This window comes from Corythoichthys intestinalis, chromosome 7 (genome assembly GCF_030265065.1).
Source record: "Corythoichthys intestinalis isolate RoL2023-P3 chromosome 7, ASM3026506v1, whole genome shotgun sequence".
Lineage (NCBI taxonomy): Eukaryota > Metazoa > Chordata > Actinopteri > Syngnathiformes > Syngnathidae > Corythoichthys > Corythoichthys intestinalis.
The window spans coordinates 12,417,715-12,445,426 of NC_080401.1; the positions used below are offsets into that span (position 1 = coordinate 12,417,715).

At 37.9% G+C, this 27,712-nt stretch overlaps 1 protein-coding gene across 1 annotated transcript; it reads right to left on the reverse strand.

Moving 5' to 3' along the window:
- Positions 1 to 1,027: 1,027 nt before the first annotated feature.
- meltf (melanotransferrin) lies at positions 1,028 to 27,712 on the reverse strand. Its single transcript, XM_057840134.1, has 16 exons — positions 27,667 to 27,712; positions 21,341 to 21,495; positions 17,994 to 18,093; positions 15,833 to 16,018; positions 15,594 to 15,753; positions 11,136 to 11,203; positions 10,846 to 11,030; positions 10,448 to 10,613; positions 9,325 to 9,470; positions 7,529 to 7,625; positions 7,257 to 7,451; positions 7,000 to 7,153; positions 4,557 to 4,624; positions 4,284 to 4,471; positions 1,806 to 1,998; positions 1,028 to 1,706 (listed from the first exon to the last, which is right to left on the reverse strand). Exons 1-16 carry the CDS (start codon positions 27,707 to 27,709, stop codon positions 1,645 to 1,647), a joined length of 2,166 nt encoding a protein of 721 aa, XP_057696117.1. The 5' UTR covers positions 27,710 to 27,712; the 3' UTR covers positions 1,028 to 1,644.

A 27,712-nucleotide genomic window follows, 5' to 3' on the forward strand; every position in this document is an offset into this window, starting at 1 on the left:
TTATTATTATTATTATTATTATTTAATTACAGGTGTTTTAGCTCATTTCAATTTATTTAAATGGGCTATTATTGATTTTATTATGTACTTATATTTTACAAATGTGATGTAGCATTCATTTATATTGTATATTTTATGTTGTGTAACTTTAGTTCCTATGTGAATATTAGTTCCTACTTGTTATGTTGTGGTAGGAGGGTTTTGTATTGAATAAGGGGCCAGGTTGGTTATTATTATAGCAGAGAAGACAGCAGTAAATCAACAAAGACAAGTCAACTGTGCTCCGATCTATCACTCAAGAAATGTGATGGACTCAAAAAGTGGGTTACGATTGCATATTAGTTTGAAAATCGACCGGATCCACCGTATTTTTAAACAAGTGACTTCCGGTCTGCCCGATCCTAGCTCCCGGTAGTACTATTGACGCAGGAGGGTCACGTCTCACGTCAAATAATAAACTCTGCCGTTCTTTTCGCGTGCGTCGTGTCGAGCTGCTTCTGGGACACGTCTAACACGCGGCCGCACTGCGACTGGTGAGCATTGGCTGATTGACTTTAACGCCCGCGTTTCACTGCGTTCTCGCGGGGGCCATGTTGTCGCGCAGTTGACGTTTCTGGGTTATTCTGTCCTACCGTGTTGGTCCTCATTATAGTAGAGAAGACAGAGTAAATATAATCTACACAAAGAAACTGTAACCTGATCGACTCACAGCCTAGAAAAGTACGGGTTACATTACATCAGAAACACGTTCGGTACGCCTCCGTTCCGAACAGAGCAGCGCGTACCGAAACGGTTCAATACAAATACATGTACCGTTACACCCTTACTTAATGGCATACGGCACTTCCCCCTTTCTTCATTCATTACAAAGATGCAAGTCGATGCTAACGTTTTCAAGTGAATTCTGCAAGATGACAGAGCAACAGAGACAAAATTTTTTGTCTGAGGAAAAAAAGAGTATCAGGATATACAGAATAAACATTGTCACTTGCTGGCCTTTTATAAAACACCACAAATGCCGTTAAATGCTTATGAATTTATTAAGATACAACACAGCTGAATAGAAAAGTAGCTTTTAATACCCGTGCAGACTCACTGGCCTGGCAACTAAATATTAGTTACAATTTATCATTTCACACCGAAATAAAATCTCTGTTCAGAGTATAGATTGCACAAATTTCCAACAGTATGAGTCAGTACATATACACTGATATGGCATCTGAACATCATATAAAAAAATCCGTAGTTATAAGAAAACACATTAAATGGATAGTTTGAATATAAAAAGGAACAAGCAAGAGGTAGCAATGAGAAGGGAAAATCCAGAAATGTTTTACGACATGGTAAAATGGAATTTCTCTGTGCACCAAAGGCCTTTTAAACATTATTTTGAATGAAGGGATCACTGTAGACTTCTGAGAATGTAACAGGTGACAGCATATGCTCTGATATGGCAGCTCACCCTCTGTAAACAAATTAGTAGTGTAATACTCAGGTTTTCTTTTATAGCAACAAGTGACACTTTTTCTTTTGTTAATGTCAGAGAAGGTTTGAATCCATATTTAACCAGGGATATGTGATGGGGTATCAGGATAGGAAAACAAAGAGAGGGATGAGAGTGGGTCAAGTTCCTCATGTTGACATTCAGATGGTCATCAACATGGAGCAGAGCAGCATTACGCCAACAAACCACTGTGAGGAAATCACTACAATACACAAGAAATTCAACACATTACAGTTGTCACAATCCAATTTCAATCCATAAACACTGAATTAAAAAGATGAAAGATATGGGATATGTTTACCTCTATGTGATGTATTGCACTCCATATTGATCAGTGAGTCCAAGTAATTCTGGCCTAGCCATTCCTTGTAGGTCTTTTTGTCAGCTACACCCACAAGACGTACAGTGGAGTCTTTGAAGAGGAGATCTGTGCCCTTGTATGCCTGCGAGTCGAACATGCGGAACTCTGCACCTGTGTCACTGCCAAAATATGTCTACAGAGAAAAAATGAGAGTGTTTAAAATGTTTGATGAAGCAAAACATTTGAGATGTGGCAGAAACTCAATTTTCAGTAAAGTTACTGGGCTATGCCTGCATTACGTTGGATAAGGTTATACAAGTTATTTCACAATGGTAAATGGTAAATGGTGTTATACTTATACTAACATTATACTAAGGGACAAACAACCGTCTTTGAAAATGAATTAAAACTTGCAGTACAGAAGCTTACCACTGGAAGCTGGCTTCAAAACAGAGCAATGTCCCGTTTACTTCGTTAAACAGCCAATTTCAACACCAAAATAAACCTGTTTAAAGCCCGGTATACAGTGTATCACAAAAGTGAGTACACCCCTCGCATTCCTGCAGATATTTAAGTATATCTTTTCATGGGACAACACTGACAAAATGACACTTTGACACAACGAAAAGTAGTCTGTGTGCAGCTTATAAAATAGAGTTAATTTATTTTCCCCTCAAAATAATTCAAAATATAGCCATTTATATCAAAACCCCTGGCAACAAAAGTGAGTACACCCCTTAGAAACTACATCCCTAAATGTCCAAATTAAGTACTGCTTGTCATTTTCCCTCCAAAATGTCATGTGACTCGTTAGTGTTACTAGGTCCAGGTGTGCATAGGGAACAGGTGTGTTCATATTTGTAGTGCAGCTCTCACACTCTCTCATACTGGTCACTGAAAGTTCCAACATGGCACCACATGGCAAATAACTCTCTGAGGATCTTAAAAGACGTATTGTTGCGCTACATGAGGGGTTGGAATGTAAATGGCTATATTTTGAGTTATTTTAAGGGGAAAATAACTGAACTCTATTATATAAGCTGCACACAGACTACTTTTCATTGTGTCAAAGTGTCATTTTGTCAGTGTTGTCCCATGAAAAGATATACTTAAATATCTGCAGAAATGCGAGGGGTGTACTCATTTTTGTGATACACTGTAAATTCTAAATTCTATTCAAAAGTATTTTCCCCAATGCAAAAATGTGATACAGAGATCTAAACCAATGTTCAAAGAAAGAACCAGAAAATTCATTGACAGCTCAATTTTATTTTAATTGCAGAATGATAAAAAAAAACAAGCAATAAAATTGATTACACTGCAAACAGAAGCTTAACAAGCTGAAAAAACTCTGAAACTAAACTAAACATCTCCTGGCAAAATGATTAATGAAAAGCTTAATGCGGATTGCAAGCCAATATCAGGTGCATATCCCCAACTACTCTACAAGAGTGTGCAGTACCCATCTGAAGGTACGCTGCTCTCAATGTTGATTTCTATTGGTCAGGAGCTTTTTCACCTGCCTAATCGTGTTTGTACTCATGTTGCCCCCTCTAGTGTTCAATTAGCGTATAGTTGCACGGGGCATATCGATTGCACCAGAGGCATGAAAATTATCTTCCGCTTGCTACAGGGTCAGGTCGCGGGGACAGCAGCTTTAACAGGCAAGCCCAGATTTCCCTCTCCCTAGCCACTTCAACAAGTTCCTCCGGAGGGATCCCAAGGTGTTTCCAGGCCAGCCGAGAGACATAGTCTCTCCAGTGTGTCCTGGGTCGTCCCCGGGGCCTCCCGCCGGTGGGACATCCCAAAACACCCCTCCAGGAAGGCGTCCAGGAAGCATCCGAACAAGATGCCCGGGCCACCTCAGCTTGCTCCTCTCAACGCGGAGAAGTAGCGGCTCGACGAGTCCCTGCTGGATGACTGAGCTTCTCACCCTATTTCTAAAGGAGAGTCCCGGACACCCCTGCGGAGGAAACTCATTTCGGCTGCTTGTATCTTGTTCTTTCGGTCACGACCCACAGCTTGTGATCATAGGTGAGGGTAGAAACGTAGATCGACTGGTAAATCGAGAGCTTCGCCTTTCGGCTCAGCTCCTTTACCACCACTACGGACCGGTGCAGAGTCCGCATTAGTGCAGACGCTACACCGATCCGCCTGTCGATCTCCCGCTCCCTCCTACCCTCACTCGTGAACAAGACCCCAAGATACTTGAACTCCTCCTCAATAGTCCGATAATCAGCCATCAATACTCACTTTCACACTACTTTCATGTTTTATCTACAGTGATTGAGAAATCCGCAAAAACATGAAAACTCCATCAAAGACACCCAAGCAACCTAACCTTTAACCTTCGTGCTATCTCTATTACTCAATCCTGACAGTTATGTGTCCCATAGAGCTGCACTACAGTATACTTTCTGCTCACAGTGACTGACATCCTTCAGAATATGAAACTTTGTAAAATTTATTCTCAAGTACCTGTGCATTGTCCAGGAGACCATAAATCGCGTGGATGTTGGCATCAGGCCGCACCATTACGGCATGAGAGGGGACGCGAGCCAAATTACAGTATCTATACTTAGTGACGTCAACTTTGGTGTTATGGGGACAGAGCAACTGGAAGTCTTTGGAATGGAGATCTGTGGCCCAAGATTCACTAGAGTTGCCTGAACATGAACAACCACACAAAAGTTTCATGTTAGGATTCAGGAAAATATTAAACATTTCTGTTCTGATTTCTGATCTGTTTACCATCAGTATTTTTGAAAACAGTTGAATGCTTGATAAAAGCAACATCTCCATCTCCCTTTGCCAGACACCTGCATGAAACAATTATTATTATTATTTTTTTTTTTTTGACAAATCAGGCATTTTTTAACTTCAAATTCTCTACTGTCCTTAGTTGTTAGTCTTTATCATACTTTTGTACAATTTCAAGTGTTCAGTTGACCTTGACAATATTTTAAGAGGGCCCTGAGAAAACCCACACAAGCATGTGGATATTGAGTTAACACACAGGAGCAGAGACCACCGTATTTTCCGCAATATAAGCGGAGTATAAGGCGCACCTTCAATGAATGGCCTATTTTAAAACCGTTTTCATATATAGTGCGCCCCGCATTTTAAGGTGCAGTAGTAGTAGTTGTTGGGGTTGCATTGCGCATCCACTAGATGAAGCTGCACTAAAGGGAATGTCATGTCATGACTGATCAATACAGATCCACTTTTGTTGTTGTTTTTCTTTTTCCTAACAATAACTTGCTTTGGATGAATGTATAAGGGGCAGATATATAGGTGGATCTTGAGAAATAAGTATATTGTGGAAAACCTCCTTTATTTCAGTCATTTCAAAAAGTCACTGTCAACTGTAAAACTCAAAATAATGCAAACATTTTTTGGGATCAATGGCAAAGTGTCAACAATGGATTATAAGGTGCATTAGTAGTGCTTGTTGTAGTGGTTGGGCTTGCATTATACAACCACTAGATGGTCCTGTGCTAAAGGGAATTATGTTGCCATGATTAACCAATATTGATCCATATAGAGTGGGGCAAATAAGTGTTTAGTCAACACTAATTGTGCAAGTTCTCCCACTTGAAAATATTAGAGAGGCCTGTAATTGTCAACATGGGTAAACTTCAACCACTAGAGACAGAATGTGGAGAAAAAAAAAATCACATTGTTTGATTTTTAAAGAATTTATTTGCAAAGCATGGTGGAAAATAAGAATTTGGTCAATACCAAAAGTTCATCTCAATACTTTGCTATGTACCCTTTGTTGGCAATAATGGAGGCCAAACGTTTTTTGTAACTCTTCACAAGCTTTTCGCACACTGTTGCTGGTATTTGGCCCATTCCTCCATGCAGATCTCCTCTAGAGCAGTGATGTTTTGGGGCTGTCGTTGGGCAACGCGGACTTTCAACTCCATCCACAGATTTTCTATGGGGATGGGATCAGGATACTGGCTAGGCCACTCCAGGACCGTGAAATGCTTCTTATGAAGCCTATCATTTGTTGCCCTGGCTGTGTGTTTGGGATCATTGTCATGCTGAAAGACCTAGCCACGTCTCATCGTCAATGCCCTTGCTAATGGAAGGAGATTTTCACTCAAAATCTCTCGATACATGGCCCCATTCATTCTTTCCTTTACACAGATCAGTCGTCCTGGTCCCTTTGCAGAAAAACAGCCCCAAAGCATGATGTTTCCACCCCCATGCTAAAAAGTTCTATTTTGGTTTCATCTGACCATAACATATTCTCCCAGTCCTCTTCTGGATCATCCAAATGCTCTCTAGCGAACTGCAGACGGGCCTGGAAGTGTACTGGCTTCAGCAGGGGGACACGTCTGGCAGTGCAGGATTTGAGTCCCTGGCGGCGCATTGTGTTAGTAATAGTAGCCTTTGTTACTGTGGTCCCAGCTCTCTGTCGGTCATTCACTAGGTCCCCCCATGTGGTTCTGGGATTTTTGCTCACCGTTCTTGTTATTATTTTGACGCCACGGGGTGAGATCTTGCATGGAGCCCCAGATCGAGGGAGATTAATAGTGGTTTTGTATGTCTTCCATTTTCTAATAATTGCTCCCACAGTTGATTTCTTTACACCAAGCGTTTTACCTATTGCAGATTCAGTCTTCCCAGCCTGGTGCAGGTCTATAATTTTGTCTCTGGTGTCCTTCGACAGCTCTTTGGTCTTGGCCATAGTGGAGTTTGGAGTGTGACTGACTGAGTTTGTGGACAGGTGTTAGACATCTTTAGAAGAAGTTAGACCTCTTTGACAGCCAGAAATCTTGCTTGTTTGTAGGTGACCAAATACTTATTTTCCACTCGAATATGGAAATAAATTCTTCAAAAATCAAACAATGTGATTTTCTGTTTTTTTGTTTTCCACATTCTGTCTCCAATGGTTGAGGTCTGCCCATGTTGACAATTACAGGCCTCTCTAATCTTTTCAAGTAGGAGAACTTGCACAATTGGTGGTTGACTAAACACTTATTTGCCCCACTGTATAAGGCGCAACAGGTTATAAGGCTCACTGTCTTCTTTTGAGAAAATTGAAGGCTTTTAGATGTGTTTTATAGTGCTGAAAATATGGTAATATCTGAGTCAGATGTGCTCAACACTATTCCACCATCATTCAGTAATATGTCAGGGAAAAAAATTATATCAAGAAGCACAATTGGTGTAATGTTCCTACCTGAAGGCACCGTCGTAACCATCATACAGGTCCTTTCCCTTTTCGCATTTGTTTTGTCCAGAGTCATCTCCCACACACAAGCCACAGAGGTTGCTAGGAAAACCGGGTTGATTTGCACCAGGTACACAACTCTGCTTGAAGAACCCACCCACAGCTAGGTATTGTAGGAAGCACAAATAGGAAATATAAAGCAAAATATTCTTTCATTTGGCTAGATCTGATTGAGTTATTCCATGGACTCTATTGGTTCCACCAACCTTGGGTGATCTGACAGCGCTGAGGGCTGATCAGGCCTTTTTCTATCAGGGTCGATACAGGAACATTCCAACCAGCTGTTCGACCAAATCCAGTGTGACAGGAGCGAAGGCCTTTCAAGTCATCAAGGCTCCTGATGTCATAGCTACTTTTTTTCACCACCGCAACAGCATAATAACTGGAGCCATCCCTGTCCGCTGGACAAACATGAATACATTGTCAGTCTATGGTATACGTATTGCGTCCATATGCTTCACACTTTCTTTTCTTGTACCTGTATAGCTCTCTCCAGTAGCGGGTACCAAGCCATAGTCCTTGCCAGCTGTATAGATATAACCTCCATCAAGAGTGATAGCATCAGCCTCATTGCTCTGAAAAAGTGGTAAAGTACATTTTTGGGATTTTAATGCAAATGAACATTTCAAAGACCATACGCAGAGTTTAAGGTGGGGCCGGAGGGGCCAGCCCCCTCCCCCGGTGGCCGAAAAGTGTAATTGCATGTAATTGACTTTCCTATATATGATTTCAAGTGATGCGTTTTCTGGTAAAATATTGTCTATAAACGTTGTAAAGCAATAAAACAACAAAAATAGATGGAATGAACAAAAAAAAAAAAGATTTTTATAATGGGTCAAAATTATTTTTCAAACAGATCTTGTTACTCGCACCTTAGACGGTCATTTGCTTTGCTTAGCCAAAACCATCAGAGACTGAAGAGGAAAGATAATTATACGTAATTTTTTTCAAACCTAAGCTTTCAAAAGCGACAAAAACTACTGAGCAAGAACCAAGGATTGAAAATGTGGACCATGAAATGCGAATAAAAGAGCACCACCAAAATGCTGAGCGGAGTTTCTATTTGCCCCACAAAAGACGCTAATTGTACAACAGAGCCACCACCAGTGTCCTGCCAATGTAGTTACCCCCGTCAAAAATTGTATCACCTGGCCGCGGGAGCGCACACACACGCCCCCTCCCCCGGTGGCCGAAAAGTGTAATTGCATGTAATTGACTTTCCTATATATGATTTCAAATTATGCGTTTTCTGGTAAAATATTGTCTATAAACGTTGTAAAGCAATAAAACAACAAAAATAGATGGAATGAACAAAAAAAAAAAAAAAAAGATATTTTTATAATGGGTAAAAATTATTTTTCAAACAGATCTTGTTACTCGCACCTTAGACGGTCATTTGCTTTGCTTAGCCAAAACCATCCGAGACTGAAGAGGAAAGATAATTATACGTAATTTTTTTCAAACCTAAGCTTTCAAAAGCGACAAAAACTACTGAGCAAGAACCAAGGATTGAAAATGTGGACCATGAAATGCGAATAAAAGAGCACCACCAAAATGCTGAGCGGAGTTTCTATTTGCCCCACAAAAGACGCTAATTGTACAACAGAGCCACCACCAGTGTCCTGCCAATGTAGTTACCCCCGTCAAAAATTGTATCACCTGGCCGCGGGAGCGCACACACACGCATTAGTTATGTCGACTTAATAATTGAAGCCAGAAAAGAACCACAGTTATATATTTTGGACATCGACGTTTATTAAACTGGAGAAACTCCATTCTGGACTTGAATTACAGTAATAACAGTTACAGGTTATCCTACGAGTAAAACTGTAAAACATTGCCCTTTTTTACGTTCAGTATGTATGTTATGTTATACGATAGAAAAATGGATGGAAATTTTTATGGATGGGCCATGAAACCTCGTAGATAACTATATCACCAAAACACGGAAATCAAGTAAATCAGTGCTGCGCAGTGGCTCCGCCCAGGGGATCCAATTTTTTATGGGGGTAACTACATTGGCACGACACCGGCAGGCATTCCATATTCAATGGATGACAATCTTGGTAGAGCTGTCCTAAGCAGCCTGACTTAGAATCCCCCTCAAGAATGATGGGAAACAAAAAATGCTAATTTTCAACTTGTTATTATAAATATTCTTGTAAGTTAATTCTATTGCTGACACTGCGTTTCGGGGTCATCAACATATTGTGTCCCCCCAAAAAAAGTAAAACTCAGCCTATGTCAGATACCATTTGAAAATGATCACCTTACCTTTATTTTCTCCATGCAGTCCGTCACAGAGTCCCCATAAATACAATTGACATTCGGAGCGAGCCCTTTATTTTGAAAGGCACTACCCATTGCAGCACATTTCTGTTGCTCACCCGCAGACAGCACACACCACCGCAAAGAGCTTTCTATTGAAAGATTGACAAATGATCAGGTACGTAGATACATTGCAAATGTTTTATGTATTTGGATAATGTAGTTAAGTAGCCACTGTTGGTGAGTAGATACTATTTGTTGCAACATATCTGTTGTAAATAATATATGTCTGCCATAAGTAACAGTATATTTCCACTTGCTTGTAATTTTGTTGATACGTACTCAGTTTTTTATCTCTCATATGTCATTTGAAAGCTGAAATCTTATATTTTGTATTTCAGATATATCGTTATATTGATGATGTTTAGCCTATTGACAAAAGAGCAAAAGACTGCGGTTTTGAACTGTTTCTGGAATACTGAGAGCGTCACATTTACTGAACGAGAATTTCAAAGGCAATTTCATACCTGCAACCTATCCAGCCCATCCTATAATCAGTCTTTTGAAAAGGTTTAACGAGGCCGGTACATTCAAAGATTTTCCACAGTCAGGTCAGCCTGTTACGGCAACAGCAGCTGAACATCAAAACTGAATTGTTGGCTTATTCAGTCCCTCAAAGATTAGCAAAGTGCATTGAGCTCCACAGACAGCAAATTTATCCTTAATAAACATAACGATTTATGTTGCAGCAAATAATAGATATCAGCTTCCAAATGACATATAAAAGAGAAAAATTGAATAAGTATCAACAAAATTACAAGCAACGGAAAATACAATGGTACCTCTACATATGAATTTAATTCGTTCCAGGACCTATTTGTAAGTCGAAATGGTCTTATGTCGAATGGAATTTTGCCATAAAAATACATTCGATTAATTCATTTTATTTTTCGTTTTATTTTTATTTTTTTAAGTAAGACATATCAAAAAGTAAAACATGCAGATATAATTTGTCGCTTAACTTTAGTTGTCATGGCCCACCCTCCCATGCCACTTCATTCTTAACACATTTTACTCTTCATTGTAGATTAAGTGTATACAAGTGAATGCAAATAATTGGAACTGGTACCTGAAGGTTTACAATCCATAGCACTCATGGCATTATAATAGATCTGACCCATCCATTTCTTCGGATCATCATACTCGGCGTTTTGAAACATGACGGAGGACTCCGAGAAGAGTAGTGTTCCCTCTCCGTAAGGTGTGGAGGAAAACATGTTGAATCCAGACTTCTCCTGTAGATGCAAAGGACAAATTAATTTTACTTCCTCATACATCATGATGAATCACCATTAGCAAATAATATCTTTTTTTCGTGAGTTGAATTACTTAGCCATAATCCAAATTGTGACAACGCTACATTATCAAATAAAAGTCAACTGTTGTGAATAACTCATACAATAAACAAAGAGTTTAAGAAAAGTTTTCAGATGTTGACTTGTATACAAGTGAAATTTTTGGACCTACCAGTCCTTCTTGAAGCATGTTAAACACCACGGATGGAGTGACATGATTGCCAACCACAATGCCTCGGAATGGGACACGGACCAGATTGCATGTCTTCCACTGACTGACAGGAACTCGTCTGCCATCCCGACACAAAAGCTCATAGTCTGCTGACTTCAAAGGTTTCGCCCATTCTGGACCATGATCTGAAGAAAAATGAAGTGATAACAGACAGTTTCACAAATATTGTTTATCAATACTTTGTCCCTGTGATACACTGTAGCTGCCAACTAATTTAACTAAACGCTTACTGTCTGTATTTTCTTCCACTGTTGTGTGTTTGATAAAGGCCACGTCTCCTGCACCCTCAGCCAGGCACCTGAGACCAATCAAAGTTGACGTTCAAAAGTTGCAATCTTTGTACAAAAGCCAGTCACCCATAAATAAGCAGTCACATCAGTGTTGTTTTCCTCGACAAACAATTTTTCCATGATGCTGACAAGCTAAAAACGAGGCTTGGGAGACTCGAAAATAACTAGGCGAATGCCAGTTTTCGTCTGATGAGACGACAACGAGACGAAAATGCGACATTGTTTCTGTCATATGTTCACAATGCGTGACATTTTCATATTGTACGTCAGCTTGTATCATGGCAGTGTTTGGGTCATGTCAGTCATGTGAGATGTGCTGGGCCTTTCCTCCTCACTGGAGTTTAGGATGTGTCTCAAGCTAGGCTGTGCTCCATCTTGATTGTTTGGAAACACAGTAAGATTTGTTTTCTTATCTTTGTAAGAGAAAATATGCAATGTTGCTCTGGCCTTTAAAAGTCTCTGCTGAGTGATCATCAGATGCTAAATGTAATCCTAGCGTTAGCATAGCATTCGCGTTCACGTTAGCTTTAGCTTTAGAATGTAGCCAGCCAAAAGCAGAGACACTTGGCTCTTCTGGTCAGTAAGTCTTGAGCAGGGGTCCCCAAACTACGGCCCGAGGGCTGGATGTGGCCCGCTTCCACATCTGGTCTGGCCCCCTGAACAATACCAGGGAGCATTTTTTTTTTTTTTTTTTTTTTTTTTTACAATAGTGTTATTTATTTCCTGGCATTTTTCTGTGAAGAACCCAGAGAGGGTTATTTGGTTACTATCTATTTAATTAATAGTGTTATATTCTATTCTATTCTATTCTATTCTATTCTATTATATTATATTATATTATATTATTATTTTTATTTTATTTTATTTTATTTACTTTTGTTCCGTGAAGAATCCAGAAAGGGTTATTTGATTGGGGCTCTCTGAAAAGCAATACATTTTACATTTAGGCACTGCTGCAAACGTCACACCTTTTCTGTTACAAACTGACCCCGACCCTTCATCAGAGAAGGGAAAAGTTATGTGGCCCTCACAGGAAAAAGTTTCGGGACCCCTGGTCTAGAGGATGTTAAACGCTCTGACTTTTTAAAAATAAATATATATATATATATATATATATATATATATATATATATATATATATATATGGCTTGAAAACACAGACAAACTGAAAAAGAAGTTTCTGCTCTTGCATCCCTCTTTAAAATAAACTGCTGTATTTTAAGCCAAAAAAACTGTTGTGTTTGATAGAACAATATGTCTATATGCTGTCATAGCAGATTCATAGTGCATTAAGCCCCCAAACTATTTTTAATTTGTCCGTTTTACTCTGGAAACCCCTGTTTACAGACGTCCCGCAACCGCTTTTGTTTTAATCCAGCCATAAAAAGAAGGTAATTTTATTTATTATTCAAAATGTCATTTTTAGATTAGAATCACTAATTGATGTCTAATATTTCATTAAAAAAAAAAAAAAACGACTTTAAAAAATTATTCACTCGCATATTTTAAACTTTTAAACAAATTATGTCACAATGAAAAAAATGGTGTCCGTAAATAAGTCATGGATATCTACCTCATAAATATCGCTTAATTGTATTTTTTTTGTTACTGTCACATTTTCCCCGATATGTTAGATAATAAATAATCGGTCCAAACAAAGAAAAATTAGAAAAAAAAAAAAAAACGTTGAAAAGGGTCAATATATGAAAAAGAACATCTTGACCACTCCTTGATGTCTGCGATTTATGCATCGCAACCCTTGTTATATTACAATGTTTCACCCATAAAATCCCCCCCAAATCCGGCTGTGGCCGTTCACATCTGAGTCTTGACACTCGTGATACATAATACATGGAGTTTTTGGATCGAAACAAGGTAAGTAAGCAATAATATCTCATTAAAATCCTTAATTATGCTCTCTCATGCTCTTACCTCCAGTTATGGTTTTGCTGTTTGTTTTTTTTAAATGCTCTCGGACAGTTTTGAAATTTGGCCAAATTGGGGATCTCAGAGCGGAACTTCAAGTCACCTGAGTATTTTCCGACATATACAGTTCGTGGCTTCTTGGTAGTTTTAATTGAAAATAATGTACTTCTTTTCCTGCTGAGTGTGCATTATCATCTCAAAGTGTCGTTGTAGATGCTACAATATGTGCTCGTCTGTCGATGTTCATTCAAAATTGTTGGAAACCTTTATTTATTTTTCGACTAAAACGTTTGAATTTACCAGACGATTTTGAGTAACTGTCGACTAAAACTAGACAAAATTTGTATGAGATTTCATAGACTAAAACTAGATGAAGACGAAACCCATGGCAAAGCAAAATTGAAGATGAGCTCTTGTTCATGTCTCATTTACATATCTGAGAAGTGAATCAGCAACGGTCGAGACCAGAGTGGTTTTCTCAAAATTTGTCTAGTGAGAAGTAAGTCTCACAGTGAGCATTACATGAGAAGGCCTTGACAAATAGTTCTACTGGCACGATGTCTCACAGCCGTCTCCTTTCAAGATCTCACCAAGAGACAACTATGAGATCTTCCGTTGATCTTATATATGTCTCAATTTGATCTCCCTTCTTGGCCTCACTATCTCAGTCATGTCTCAGTGAAAGATATGGAAGACCAAAGTATTTTATTATTTAACTTGCCTCAAAGCTGCCTCTTTTCCTGGACAAGCCAAGTAAACCTATATTGTGCCAGTTACAAATATTTCTCAATTTTATCTCCTTCCTTTCTGTAATTGCTCATTTTGGGTTCTCAAGATTCTTTCACTGTAAGAAAAGAGTAGTGTCTGCTCTGACATGTCCAATCACATCTTAATTCATCTCGCGCCCAAATCTGACAAAATAATATACTGTAATTGGGCAAATAATTCAATAACATATCTGGTTCATTTATACAATGTAAAAATTAGTGACCAAAAATTCAGCACTAAAAACTATCGGCTGAAATAGCTATAAATCCATTATCTGTATTGAAGACCACCGGATAGTGTGAAGAACCTTAGTCCTCATGTGATCATGTAATCAAAACACGATGAGAAGCAACACGTTGGCTGACGTGGTCTCGCTAAAACGACTGGCTCACAGCCAACATGTCCGCAATTTGGAAGTATTTTGAAGTATCAAAGAAATATTTAGATTAGTAAATGAAGGAAAATAAAATAAATTTGGTTCATCGCTGCTACATACTCTTTCTGAAGTTGCTTTCTATTAATGTCCTGTGTCACATCGAATATAGTGCATTTGAGCCCGTGCGCGTCTCATTGATAGAGTACCGTAGTCCTTCCCCAATCCAGAGGTTGTGAGTTCGAGTCTCTTTGAAGAAGACACTGAACCCCATATTGCTCTTGGTGCTGCGTCAGCAGTAGGTCAACGAGGATACAGTAGAAAGGAGCTATAACTCAATTTTCAATTATGAGAATTTGTCTTCTCAAAATTTTCTCAAATCAATCTCCTTTGTCTCAATGATGTCTTTGCTCATTTTGACTCATCCCTTGCTCCTAAGGGTACTCTTCCTTAGAGCACAAATTCAGAAACAAATAAGCAGAGAATGAAATAAATTTGAGATGATCAAATTCATCTCATGAGACGTGATTAAGCAACAGGGCAGAACATATTTGCTATGGGAAACATTTGAAAATGACTAAAATGTGACTAAGACTAATACCGTATTTTTCGGACTATAAGTCGCAGTTTTTTATAGTTTGGCTAGGGGTGCGACTTATACTCTGGAGCGACTTATGTGTGAAATTATTAACACATTATTATATCATTTCACGTGTTATTTTGGTGATTTGGAGTGACACTGATGGTTTGGTAAACTTTTTAGCATGTTCTTTATGCTATAGTTATCTGAATAACTCTTAATAGCTATGTTACGTTAACATACCGGCCACGTTCGCATTTGGTTGTTCATGCATCATGTAATATTATCATACTGTACACTTATTCAGCATGTTGTTCTCTATTGTATTTTTATTTTTAATTGCCTTTCAAGATTACATTTCTGTTATATGTGTTGGTTTTTATCAGGTAAATTTCCTCCAAAAATGTGACTTATACTCCGGTGCAACTTATATATGTTTTTTTTTACTCTTCGTTGATCATTTTGTGGCTGGTGCGACTTATACTCAGGTGCGACTTATAGTCCGAAAAATACGGTAAGTATTTTCATCCAAAAGAATAAGACAAAAATTAAAAGGGCTGCCAAAAACAACACTGGGTCACATTAATACAAATACACAATTTAGCATCTTTGCCTACGAAGAAGGCAATGGGGAAACAATAAGTTGTGTTTAGGTTTTTTTTTTCTTTTAAACATAATCAAACAGGAATCTTATTATTACTCGTTCCTTTTCTAAAATTTAGGTTAACGTTATATAGGTGCAAATCGTTACCTAAAAGCTCCTTCATAGCTGTAATATCGTTCATCGTTGCTGGCCTCACATCTGTGTTGTCCGTTTGTATCACCAATGCACAGCTGGCACAGAGACGCGGGATCACCGGCCTCCTCATTTGCTCCCGGAACACAGCTGCTGTTGAAAAACTGTGCCACACCTGATCACGCGTATTGAAACTGTCAGGGAGTGTTTCAGGTTCGATAACTGAAGACTGTTTAATCATAAATTCTTCCTACTCTGTGAGAATTTACAGCCCATTACGGACATGTAGCCCTGGTCGATGAAGTATCCAATGGGCATATTCCATCCAGCCGTTCGGCCTTTCCCAGTGTGGCAGCTCTTTTTCCCAGCTAAGTTGTTAATGTTGATTCCAGAATTGGCCTTTTTGACAACAGCAACGGCAAAGTAAGAGGCCCCGGTACCTGACACATACAGTATAAACACTAGTGAGATCCGGGAAAGCATATAATAGTGAGACAGAAATGTTTTTACAAATTAAAGTCAATAAGGAATGACGTGCAGTCATACAGTGCCTTGCAAAAGTATTCGGCCCCCTGGAATCTTGCAACCTTTCGCCACATTTCAGGCTTCAAACATAAAGATATGAAATTTAATTTTTTTGTCAAGAATCATCAACAAGTGGGACACAATCGTGAAGTGGAACAACATTTATTGGATGATTTAAACTTTTTTAACAAATAAAAAACTGAAAAGTGGGGCGTGCAATATTATTCGGCCCCTTTACTTTCAGTGCAGCAAACTCACTCCAGAAGTTCAGTGAGGATCTCTGAATGATCCAATGTTGTCCTAAATGACCGATGATGATAAATAGAATCCACCTGTGTGTAATCAAGTCTCCGTATAAATGCACCTGCTCTGTGATAGTCTCAGGGTTCTGTTTAAAGTGCAGAGAGCATTATGAAAACCAAGGAACACACCAGGCAGGTCCGAAATACTGTTGTGGAGAAGTTTAAAGCCGGATTTGGATACAAAAAGATTTCCCAAGCTTTAAACATCTCAAGGAGCACTGTGCTAGCCATCATATTGAAATGGAAGGAGCATCAGACCACTGCAAATCTACCAAGGCCCGGCCGTCCTTCCAAACTTTCTTCTCAAACAAGGAGAAAACTGATCAGAGATGCAGCCAAGAGGCCCATGATCACTCTGGATGAACTGCAGAGATCTACAGCTGAGGTGGGAGAGTCTGTTCATAGGACAACAATCAGTCGTACACTGCACAAATCTGGCCTTTATGGAAGAGTGGCAAAAAGAAAGCCATTTCTCAAAGATATCCATAAAAAGTCTCGTTTAAAGTTTGCCACAAGCCACCTGGGAGACACACCAAACATGTGGAAGAAGGTGCTCTGGTCAGATGAAACCAAAATTGAACTTTTTGGCCACAATGCAAAACGATATGTTTGGCGTAAAAGCAACACAGCTCATCACCCTGAACACACCATCCCCACTGTCAAACATGGTGGTGGCAGCATCATGGTTTTGGCCTGCTTTTCTTCAGCAGGGACAGGGAAGATGGTTAGAATTGACGGGAAGATGGATGCAGCCAAATACAGGAACATTCTGGAAGAAAACCTGTTGGTATCTGCACAAGACCTGAGACTAGTACGGGGATTTATCTTCCAACAGGACAATGATCCAAAACAAAGCCAAATCTACAGTGGAATGGTTCAAAAATAAACGTATCCAGGTGTTAGAATGGCCAAGTCAAAGTCCAGACCAGAATCCAATCGAGAATCTGTGGAAAGAGCTGAAGACTGCTGTTCACAAACACTCTCCATCCAACCTCACTGAGCTCGAGCTGTTTTGCAAGGAAGAATGGGCAAGAATGTCAGTCTCTCGATGTGCAAAACTGATAGAAACATACCCCAAGCGACTTGCAGCTGTAATTGGAGCAAAAGGTGGCGCTACAAAGTATTAACGCAAGGGGGCCGAATAATATTGCACGCCCCACTTTTCAGTTTTTTATTTGTTAAAAAAGTTTAAATTATCCAATAAATTTTGTTCCACTTCACGATTGTGTCCCACTTGTTGTTGATTCTTGACAAAAAATTAAAATTTTATATCTTTATGTTTGAAGCCTGAAATGTGACGAAAGGTTGCAAGGTTCAAGGGTGCCGAATACTTTTGCAAGGCACTGTAAGTGGAAAAATACTAGTACATGATTAATCTGTTCTGGCAGGGTCCCATCTGCTTCCCGACTTTACCCTATGTAAGTCAAGTGCTTTCCTTGAACTATTAACTAGGCTATTAATTGAAATGCATCATGTTCATCTTAATTTTTAAGCTTGCGAGAATGATATAAAACTGTTAAACTGTTAAAGAGTCACACGCTTTAGGGATTTCTCTTCACTTTTAAGTGGTGAAGATCAACAGTCTTACCATCGGCCTTTGTTTCACTGGCAGCTATCTTGAATGAGGCACTCTTTCCCAGTTTGTAGATGTCAGGGGCAAACATGGACAAAGCATCAACCTCATTTGCCTACACACGTACCCAAAAACAAACAAAATGAACAGCAGCACCAACATATTAGACCCCATTTGTGTTCAAACATTTTGTGAGGAATTGGAAACATTTTAATAATAGTGATTTGCCACTTTCAAAAATGAATGACAAGTGGAGGGGGGTTAAACGCTACAATTGGTAACTATTAGGAGTGTGTATTGCCTCATATCTGGCAATACAATTCGTATCACAATTCACAGGTCACCATTCGATTTGATCCCAATTAATCCCAATACTACACTTGTATGGTGCTAAATCAAGACCGAAAGTACTGTAATCTGAAATAAAAAGAAAAATGAAACGATGTTTAAGATGTTTTCCTTGAATCTTTCAAAAGCGTAAAAAAAAAAAAAAAAAAAAACATGTTATTTTTTCTGTTACAAAGTTCATATTTTCAGGTTCAAATAGTAACTTTTTGGTTTCGCTTATATAATTTTCACCTTCAGATTTTTTTTTTCACTTTCATATCTTATGTTTTCAGTTTCATTTTTTTTTTTCACGTTCATGTTTGGTGCGGGGGGGGGGGGGGGGGGGCGTGGCCTCGACGAGAGGCGTGTTGACCAAATGATGGTGCCTTCAGGAGACGTGGCTTCTTTGATGGATTATAACGCCATACTCTCTCCACTTTTACATCCGTGTTCTAACTCCCCGCAGCTGATGGAGCGTTCCAACTCTCTCAATAATAGAGGTGTGTCCTTACAGCAACCACAAACAAATGTCACCACTTCTGGGTGCATTTTGCAATAAATGGGGGGCTGTGAGTGACGCCGTCACTCGAAATTATTATAACAATATCTAAAAAATGATAGCAGCACAAACGAAACATTTTACAGCACAAACTAGCAAAAAGACGCTGCGTTCGTGTTTTGCTTTGGATTTCGGACACACCGTTTCTTTAAGTAAAAGTCATGAACCTGGCATATTTTCCAATTATTATTCATCAAAACTGACCAAGAGTTGTCTAGAACAGGGGTCCCCAACCTTTTTTGCACGACGGACCTGTGTGATTTGGGTCTTTTTTTTCACGGACCAGTGTTATGTCAGATTTTGCACCCTCATCAAATTTTGCTCCCAAAGCTTTTGTGGTGGTGAAAAAAGCCCTCTTTTATATTCTGTTGGATTCTCAATGTCATCCAACGGTACTAAAAAACTATTTACATCATAAACATACACGTGCAACACGAAAAAGGCGTAAATTAATGCTTAACGACAAGGCGAAGTCGTTAAGTGGGAGAGCTGCGTGCGTGCAGTTTTTGTGTGCAGCTAACATGGCAAACCTAAGTTAATTTTCCTTTCTTTAAAGACAGTTTGTAGTGTGTACTTTGGAATCGCTGCATTTGCGGTCATTTTTAACGTTACGCGCATGCCAAATTTGTCAGAACACCAGCAATGTGCGGCAGAAAAATACAGCAAATATAAAATAATATTTGTTTTTAGCCCTGTTGTGTTAAGTGCACGGAAAATACAACTCACCCGCTGAATCAGTGGGAGGTCTGAGCTTGTTTTGTTGAGACAAGATGGTCCCGAGATGGGAGAGTGAGAGAAGCAAAGATACGATGTTGGAAATTGTACCACAGCTTTCAGTGCTCTCCAAGCGATGTCAGGATATTCCGAAATGACTTTAATCCAGAACCTCGGTAGAGTTGTTGTCTCAAATGTACGTTTAAGGTCGCCGTGATTTGCGATCTCTACAAGCTGATATTCCTGTTGCACAGACATGCTCGAATCACTCGGTTAATTCAAATACGGGTAACGAATCCACTCCTTCGCTGTTCGTGGGTGTTTAGTGATTGGGAAGTAGCATAGATTTTGTTTTCTTCGAGGTTGTAGGCTCATCCTCTGGCTCGTCAGGTTCCCTTTTCCCCGTAAAAAAATCTGTCCAAAGACGTCAGTTTTTCAGTCATTCTAGTGTGCGGCTAATTATTTCCGGGAACAAATGTGATAGGCGACGACCTACGTCATATGTTATTATCGAGGCCAAGCGCACAAAGATATACAAAACAAGATGTACTGCTAACAGTCCACTCAATGCATTTCTATGACGACCTCCTATCCTGTAGTTGTATATCTATAGTAGACAGGGATATTGGTGTGTTAAGCAGCACAGGCCAAAGTCATTCGGCCAGAATGCAGTCGTTAATAAATTATTTATTATTTCTGCGCGGCCCGGTACCAAATGCGCCACGGGCCGGTACCAGTCTGCTGCCCAGTCGTTGGGGACCCCTGGTCTAGAATGACCAACAAAAGAAAAGTGGACAGAGTGTGGCGTGACGGAAACCGAAACGTTACCTGAAAATATCAACAACATAAAAAAAGAAACTGAAAAAATAAGATCTGAAAGTTAAAAAAAATTAAAGGTGAAAATTCGATACCTGAAACCAAAAATATTTGAACCTGAAAATATCAACTTTTTAACTGAAAAAAAAAAAAAATATTTTTTTGCTTTTGAAAGATTCAAGAAAAAAACTCAAACATCCAATTTATTTATTTGTTTATTTTTTGTTTCAATCATTTCTTTTGTTCAGATTGCAATACTTTTGGCCTTGATTTAGCACCATACACTCAAAGATGATTATTGCGATATTTGTATATCAATTTAGAAAAAACAATGGAAAATAGTACATTTGAATCACTTTATTCCTGAAACCTCATCCACGACTCAGGTAAAAATATTTTTTATGTTTGAATACATATGGCTTTCATTATAACATTTTCTATAACAATTTGATCTTTTTTTTTTTTTTTTTGTGCAAACCTTCTTTATTCCGAAACTGCTTAAATGCAGGAAACTAAATTCTCCACACCTCCGTTTTTGCAGTAAAAACCAAAATGAGCCCAAACTTCAGATTTATAAAAGGAGTAATCCAAGCAACTGCTAGAGGGTGACGTACAAAAATCTCTACTCTGATTAGTCTAATGTTGTTGTTTCTTCAACAGACTGCAAGGCTATGCTGCTGCGCGCTGCCAACTACTGGACGCAAGTAGAAGTGCAGCCACTGAATTGTTTATTTCCACCAAAAACACACGCATAAGGATTGATACAGACAGGTTTTGAATCGATACGAGAATTGCGTGACGTAATAAGGATGTGACGTAATTTTTTTACCACCCCTATTAACTATCACTATTAACTATTAGTCTAAGTAATGCTTTTTCTTTCAAACAGGTTTCTCTTTAGAGTTTGCACTGCTCCATGTATGTCCTAGTTGATTAAAAATCGAACCTGGAGCTTCTGCACGCAGTTCTCCTCTGTAGTGCCACGGATGCAGTTGAGGTATGGTCGAATGGAGGCCTGGGTAAAAGCTAGGGACATGGCCTCACATTTTTTCTGCTCGGAATCTGAGATGGTGCACCACCTGATGCTGCTCTGACCACACACTGAGGAAACAGATAGAGATGAGAGTTCATTTACATCGTTACCTTTGCTATATTGCATAGAATCTCAACATGAATAAAATGCATTGTGATCGTTTTTTTCTCGTTCATATCAACCTTCAGAAGCAACTTTTTGAGGTGAAAGGGATGGTTTCCATTTTAAACTAAATTACTTCTCAAACTAATGAGAGCTCTAGGGTTGCGAACTCCCTGAAAAAAGGAGACCTCTCATTGATAGAGCCGGCCGGCCTGATAACCAGGGGTGAGAGTGGGCCAGAACTGTCAGGAATGCAGTTCTGGTATAAGATTCAGGGCCGGAATGCAGTTCCGGTATAAGGTTCAGGGCCGGAATGTTGTTCCGGTACATGGAGCTTTGATTCCAAAAATATGACGGGAACTGTCAAAACGCTATATTAAAAATAAATAAATAAATAAATAAAATATCCTAAACTGCCACACATGTATTTCATCTTCAAGAAAAAAACGATCTACCAACATCAGTTTTACATACACAAGTGTTAACAACAAGCACAATAAAGTGCTTGTGTAGCGTAATCCGTTTCCACCGATATTTATTATTGATTTTATTCCACGGACGGCATGGAGGTTTCCCCAGCTGCTGCAATTATCTGAGTCTGATGATGATGAGTCACGTCAATGTGCGAATGCACGCAACAAAGCAAAACACGTGGACTCATTAATCCATTCAATTGGCTTACATACTGACATGTGATCAGCAGAGATAGTTAGCTCTGATTAGTTCAAATTTGTGTTTTCTGGAACAGCAAAAAGGAAAAAAAAATGTTGAATTGATGCGACAAAAAAATGGCAATGCAACAGAAAATGGATCAAATCTTTAAGAGTAAGGAAAGAGTTGAGGAGGCTTACAGTATTTATCATATTTAGTTTTACTTGCTCTGATTGAGAGGTTCAGAACATATTAGCAGTCAATGTGCACTTTGAACTTATACTAGTATTTGTTCATTTATTTTAGGCTACTTATGCATTTCCTTATGATTTAAAAAAGTCAACGTTTGTGCGATCTTCAAAATATATTCCATTGCACTCTGCATACTGTAAGTCATTTGCACTTATTTTTCTGAATGTATGTTCCTTATATCTTTATAATTAAAAAAAAAAAAAAAAAAAAAAGAAAGCAAAACTAAATGTTTACATTAACTTCAATTTTAATATACATCCTATGCTCTCACGTAGTTAAAATTGAGATTTGGCATTTAGTATGTGAGGAAATGAGGGAAAGTAAAAATTAGGAGATGGAGGTTGGGGTTATTGCTGTTTTTGTTTACTTTTATTTTGCAAATCATTGAAAAAATACAATTTTGAACGAAAATCAGTTTTTGTATGTGTTATAGAAATAACTGTGCCAAAACAGTTGTCTTTGCATTTCAGTAGTTTTAGGAGGTTTGACCCCCCACAAAAATGAAAATAAATAAATAAATAAATGAACAAAATTTCTGGCTCCGTGGCGACTTTCACGTCGGGGAGTTCCGGCAAGAAATTCTGGCCACTTTTACCCCTGCTGATAACCCTTTAATTATTTTTTTGTATGTGAAAACTGATTTTTTAAAATTATAATTATAATATAATAACTTTACTCAAAACTGACTTGATAAGATACATATTTGAGTGATATAAGCAAATGAAAAACAATTTATCAGCAATGTATTCATGATACAAAAAATTCTACAATAAAATTTAGATATTTCAAGCTGAATTTAAAACTGTATAATTTAACCCTTAAGATCCTGAGCCTTTTGTATGTGTGTGTGGGTGTGGGGTGTGTGTGTTTTTGTGTGTGTGTTTTTGGCCTTCGTTTTTTTTTTTTTTTTTTTTTTTTTTAAATACTTTTTTAAAACGTGCAAACAAACGCTGAGGTAATTTTTTTTTTTTTTTTTTTACATTTTAGGTGCGTTCAAAGTCCACCCAGCAATAAAAGTTTCACTGATGATTACTCCAATTATAATGTAGAAATGCAAATGAACTTAACAGAACACAAAAATATAATACAAAAAGTCAAAATAAAGTACACAGAGATGAGCAAGAAAACAAATGATCATCATTTTGAAGATGCTTTTAACTCGAGCTTAACCTAAACCTCTTATCGCCCACACTCTTATGTTGTCTTCCGGTTTCCTCATGGCACACTATAGTGTCTCCTCAACCAATGAGATGAGCGGGATTGTCATTGTTCTGTCAGGAGGTCATTGGTCAAAAAGCAGGAAAGGCGGGGGAATATGTTCCCTGACACATTTTTGAAAAGTACCATACCACTATTCGTCCGTGCTAAAAATAAACCACGACAGTAATCCCTCGCTACTTCGCGCTTCAAACGTCCCGCCCTCAGTCCATCGCGGATTTTTTTCAGTTAAAAAAAAAAAAAAAAAAATACAGATAAGCTGTCCCGAGCCGATCGCGCAGTCTCACATTGCTCCCTCCCTTTCCCTGCTCTGTTCGTCAGACGGTTAAGCTTTGATCTTGCCAGAGACTCGACCTTCAAAGCGCCGCATGCGTCAATAATCGTTTAACTTGTTAAACAGTTGCTGTTGCAGCTCATTGTGTGTAGGTGAGCAGCTGGAGCGGATTTGAGTGGACGCTTAATGAAGCATTTAATAAAGAAATGATTTTTTTTTTTTTTTTTAACTTTTATATTTTGGATTTTCATGATAATACGGGACAAAGCGCATCCCTTGTAAGCTTAATACGGGACGCGTACTTTTGTTTCTGGAAAGCTGATGATTCCGTTTTTCATGGAACGGTTGGTAACCCTAGATAGCTCTGTGGTAGTTCTGCCCGATTAAGCACACAATTACCGTAATTTCCCGAATATAACGCGCACTTTTTTTCCCCAAAATCAACTTGTAAAATCATGGTGCGCATTATAAACGGGTACATGGATGGAGACAGAAATATATATATATATATATAAACCGATTTTTTTTTATTGACACGACCACGTTGTGTTGAAGAAACGTATGCGACGACCCGTTGCCGACCATTACGGTACGTGACGTCACCATTTTGTTTCGGTAATACTTCACTCTAACCGGTCGAATGATTTCGTCTGTGTTAAATTCTGCTTTTTTTTACTCTTCATAAAGCACGGAATTTAGTTTCTTGAACTCATTTGAGTCAACGTTTATTGCAGCTCCGCAACTCTGACCATAATGTAAGCACACAGACTTCCTGTGTCCGTCAACTATAACTGTCCCTCAGGAAACTCAATCCCAAATAACAATAGTTCCTATTACTTTCGTGGTCATAGCGATGAGCTCTCACGGATTTCCGACTTACGTTCTCACTTTCATTTTACCGTATCAATCCATGGAAGAAACATTTATTCATCATGAAGAAACGAGCAAGTTATACAGCAGCCTTTAAAAGAAAAGTCACATCTGTTTTGTTTTCTCCTAGATTCTGGTAAGCTGGAGAAGTTGTCAAATCGTATTATTACCGTAAATATTGTCAGTTTATGGTAATGTTTTGAACTACCAATATGCTAGGCTTGTGCTGTGTTTCACCAGTCAGTAAAATGACATTTCTGTATCTGTACACGAGCTCTGTTTTCTTGTATTCTTCTATTTATTGGTGCTAAAATTAGGGTGCGCGTTATAAACGGGTACAATATTTTCCCCTAGATTTTACAAGTAAATTTGGGGTGCGCATTATACACGGGTGCGCCTTATATTCGGGAAATTACGGTATCCTCAATAGCAGTTGTTTTCTTTGTTAAAGATTATAATGGTACCGCACAAATTATATTGTAATTGTATATATATTTGTTGTAATGATTAAGGCTGCAGCAATCAATTATTTAAGTAATCATCAATATGTTCGTTCGAATAATCAAGTAATCGGATTAGGAACATTTAATGCATTGCAGAAAAGATTTTAGGAGATGGTAGATAAAGGCTGGCAAAGACAGCACTTTCAAAAGAGCATTAAATGTGAATACAAAATAAAAGTTTCTTCAAACTATGCAGAAATGTACTTTCATTTCACAAGAGCAATAAATGTATTTAAAAATAAATGACAATACTTGAGCTTAGCCTCAAGAGGTATTAAAAAAAAAAAAAGAGGATCTGTATTTAAAAATAAATGAAAATACTTGAGCTTAGCCTCAAGAGGTATTAAAAAAAAATAAATGAGGATCTAAGTACAACAAAAGAACAATTAGCTAATTTGCATGGCAAAAGTTCGCTATCTTAAATGCTATGAAATGCTAATGTTTTTATAATATAATGCTCTAAACAAATTGTTTAAACACATATTCCCACAAAAAAAACTGCTTAATATACTTATCAACTAAATTAAAAATACATAAAAAACATTAGCTCAAACAAAAATGTACATGATGTTGGTCTTATCAGGGAGCAGCTGGGCTCAACCTTGTTAAATGAGCTATTAGATATTCACTGTTGCCAATAGAGAGCAATGCATGTATCCACTCAAATCAATAAACTAAATGCAAACACTTTCAAAACAAACCATTACAACGCCAGTCAGCAGCCAAATTTAATTTGAAGCTTTTTTCTAATCGGATAACTCCAGTTAATCCATTAATCGTTGCAGTACTAGTAAGGATTATTGGCAGTACAAATGAAAGTGACTCTAAATTTTCTATTTTATTAGACTTTCAGCAATGAAAAACATTAGAGTTTTACAAAGACAACATTGAATTTGAAACTTTGGTCTCTAAATGACTAATAAATATTGTATTTTAAATACTTTTCCTTTTGTTTTCCTTGTTTAAGAAAAAGCTGCATGCAATTCTCAAGGGTTTGGTCTCAACATTAGTAGGGACGCTCATAAACATGCATGTGCACATTTTGTTGGGGATGGGAGATTAATAAGACCAAACGGATTGGTTAAACAGGGGGTCAGGCATTTCTCATGAACATGAACCTAATTTACGGACAGGCTAAATGATCCATACAAAACAAATCTGTATTGACTTATACTAACTTTCATGTGTGTCGGTTCAGGTGATACACCGTTCGATTCTACCTTTTGTTTTCAAAAACTACTAAATAATCATTTTAAAACTTATAGAATACATTTCTGCATTTTATTGGCAAATTTCAATTGGAATATTTGAACATAAATTATATTAACATTAACACAATAAATACAAACTTGTTAATAACCTTTTAACAATCCAGGAATGCTTAAAAAAAATAAACATTTGTATTAAGACCACTCAACAATGTCTGTCTAAATAAATAAATGAATTAAATATAACTGAAAAAAAAAAAAAAAAAAAAAAAAACATCTTAGTCAAATTATAATAAAACTAAATATCAATGAAGCCTTCCTTCAGGTAAAGTACAGCTTTTGTCCACAAGCACATTTAAACTCAACAAAAAAATTGGAAACTTTTTAACTTGATTATGATTAATGTAAGAATATCTGACAAAATGTGTCCATTTGCTGTATATAAAAATATTTTTTAAAATAAAAAATGTAGAAAATAAATAAATACATTTTAAATAATTGCAAGTCCTCAGCCAATCAAACGTGTGTTTGAGGAAAGAAAATGGACTGGCGCATTCAACAAGTGAAAAGGCGTCTGAACATAATGGGGAAAAAAAATCATTTTATAATGATAGGGCCAATTCTATCCGACAACATATTGGAAGACAATCTAAATTACCTATATAACTGTACTCACTATTTCATGCAAATGAGGCTGCTTAAAAGTTGGTGGGGACAATTTAGAATAGAATAGAATAGCTCATTGTTCTCATTGTCAACAATGAAATCAATATTTTGAAAGACGAAATTTGACGTGGCAACATAACATATATAATGATTTAAAAGAAAGAAAAAAATTGAGCATCCTGAAAAGTTGGTAGCGTTATGTCCATACCATCCCTACGCCCTTTACTGAACATGAAACACTGGTCAAGCCACTGATTTACGTATCTCAATTTAATACCCTAACATTCTGTATTAGATGAAATGTCAGTCCAGTTTCTATAATACATACAAAAAATATAATTCTATCCTATAGTCTAAATTTAATACCATATTAGTTTTTTTTTTGCCCAACTGATTAATCAAAATGTTTCATTCTTAATATCAGGCACATTAGTATTTTATTTAAATAGATCTTTTACCTCAAGAAAAGTAAGTGGGAGTAAAATTATTTCTCACCAGCATGTAGAATGAACAGAAGGATTCCCGCCTTGCTCCACATGGT

Excerpts from the sequence above, each read along its gene's own strand:
- meltf (XM_057840134.1), bottom strand. The coding sequence starts at position 27,709 with ATGTGGAGCAAGGCGGGAATCCTTCTGTTCATTCTACATGCTG. Across the intron at positions 11,031-11,135 it reads AGTGGAAGAAAATACAGACA|ATCATGGTCCAGAATGGGCG; the intron begins GTAAGCGTTTAG and ends ATTTTTCTTCAG. Across the intron at positions 1,707-1,805 it reads GTGCAATACATCACATAGAG|TGATTTCCTCACAGTGGTTT; the intron begins GTAAACATATCC and ends TGTGTATTGTAG.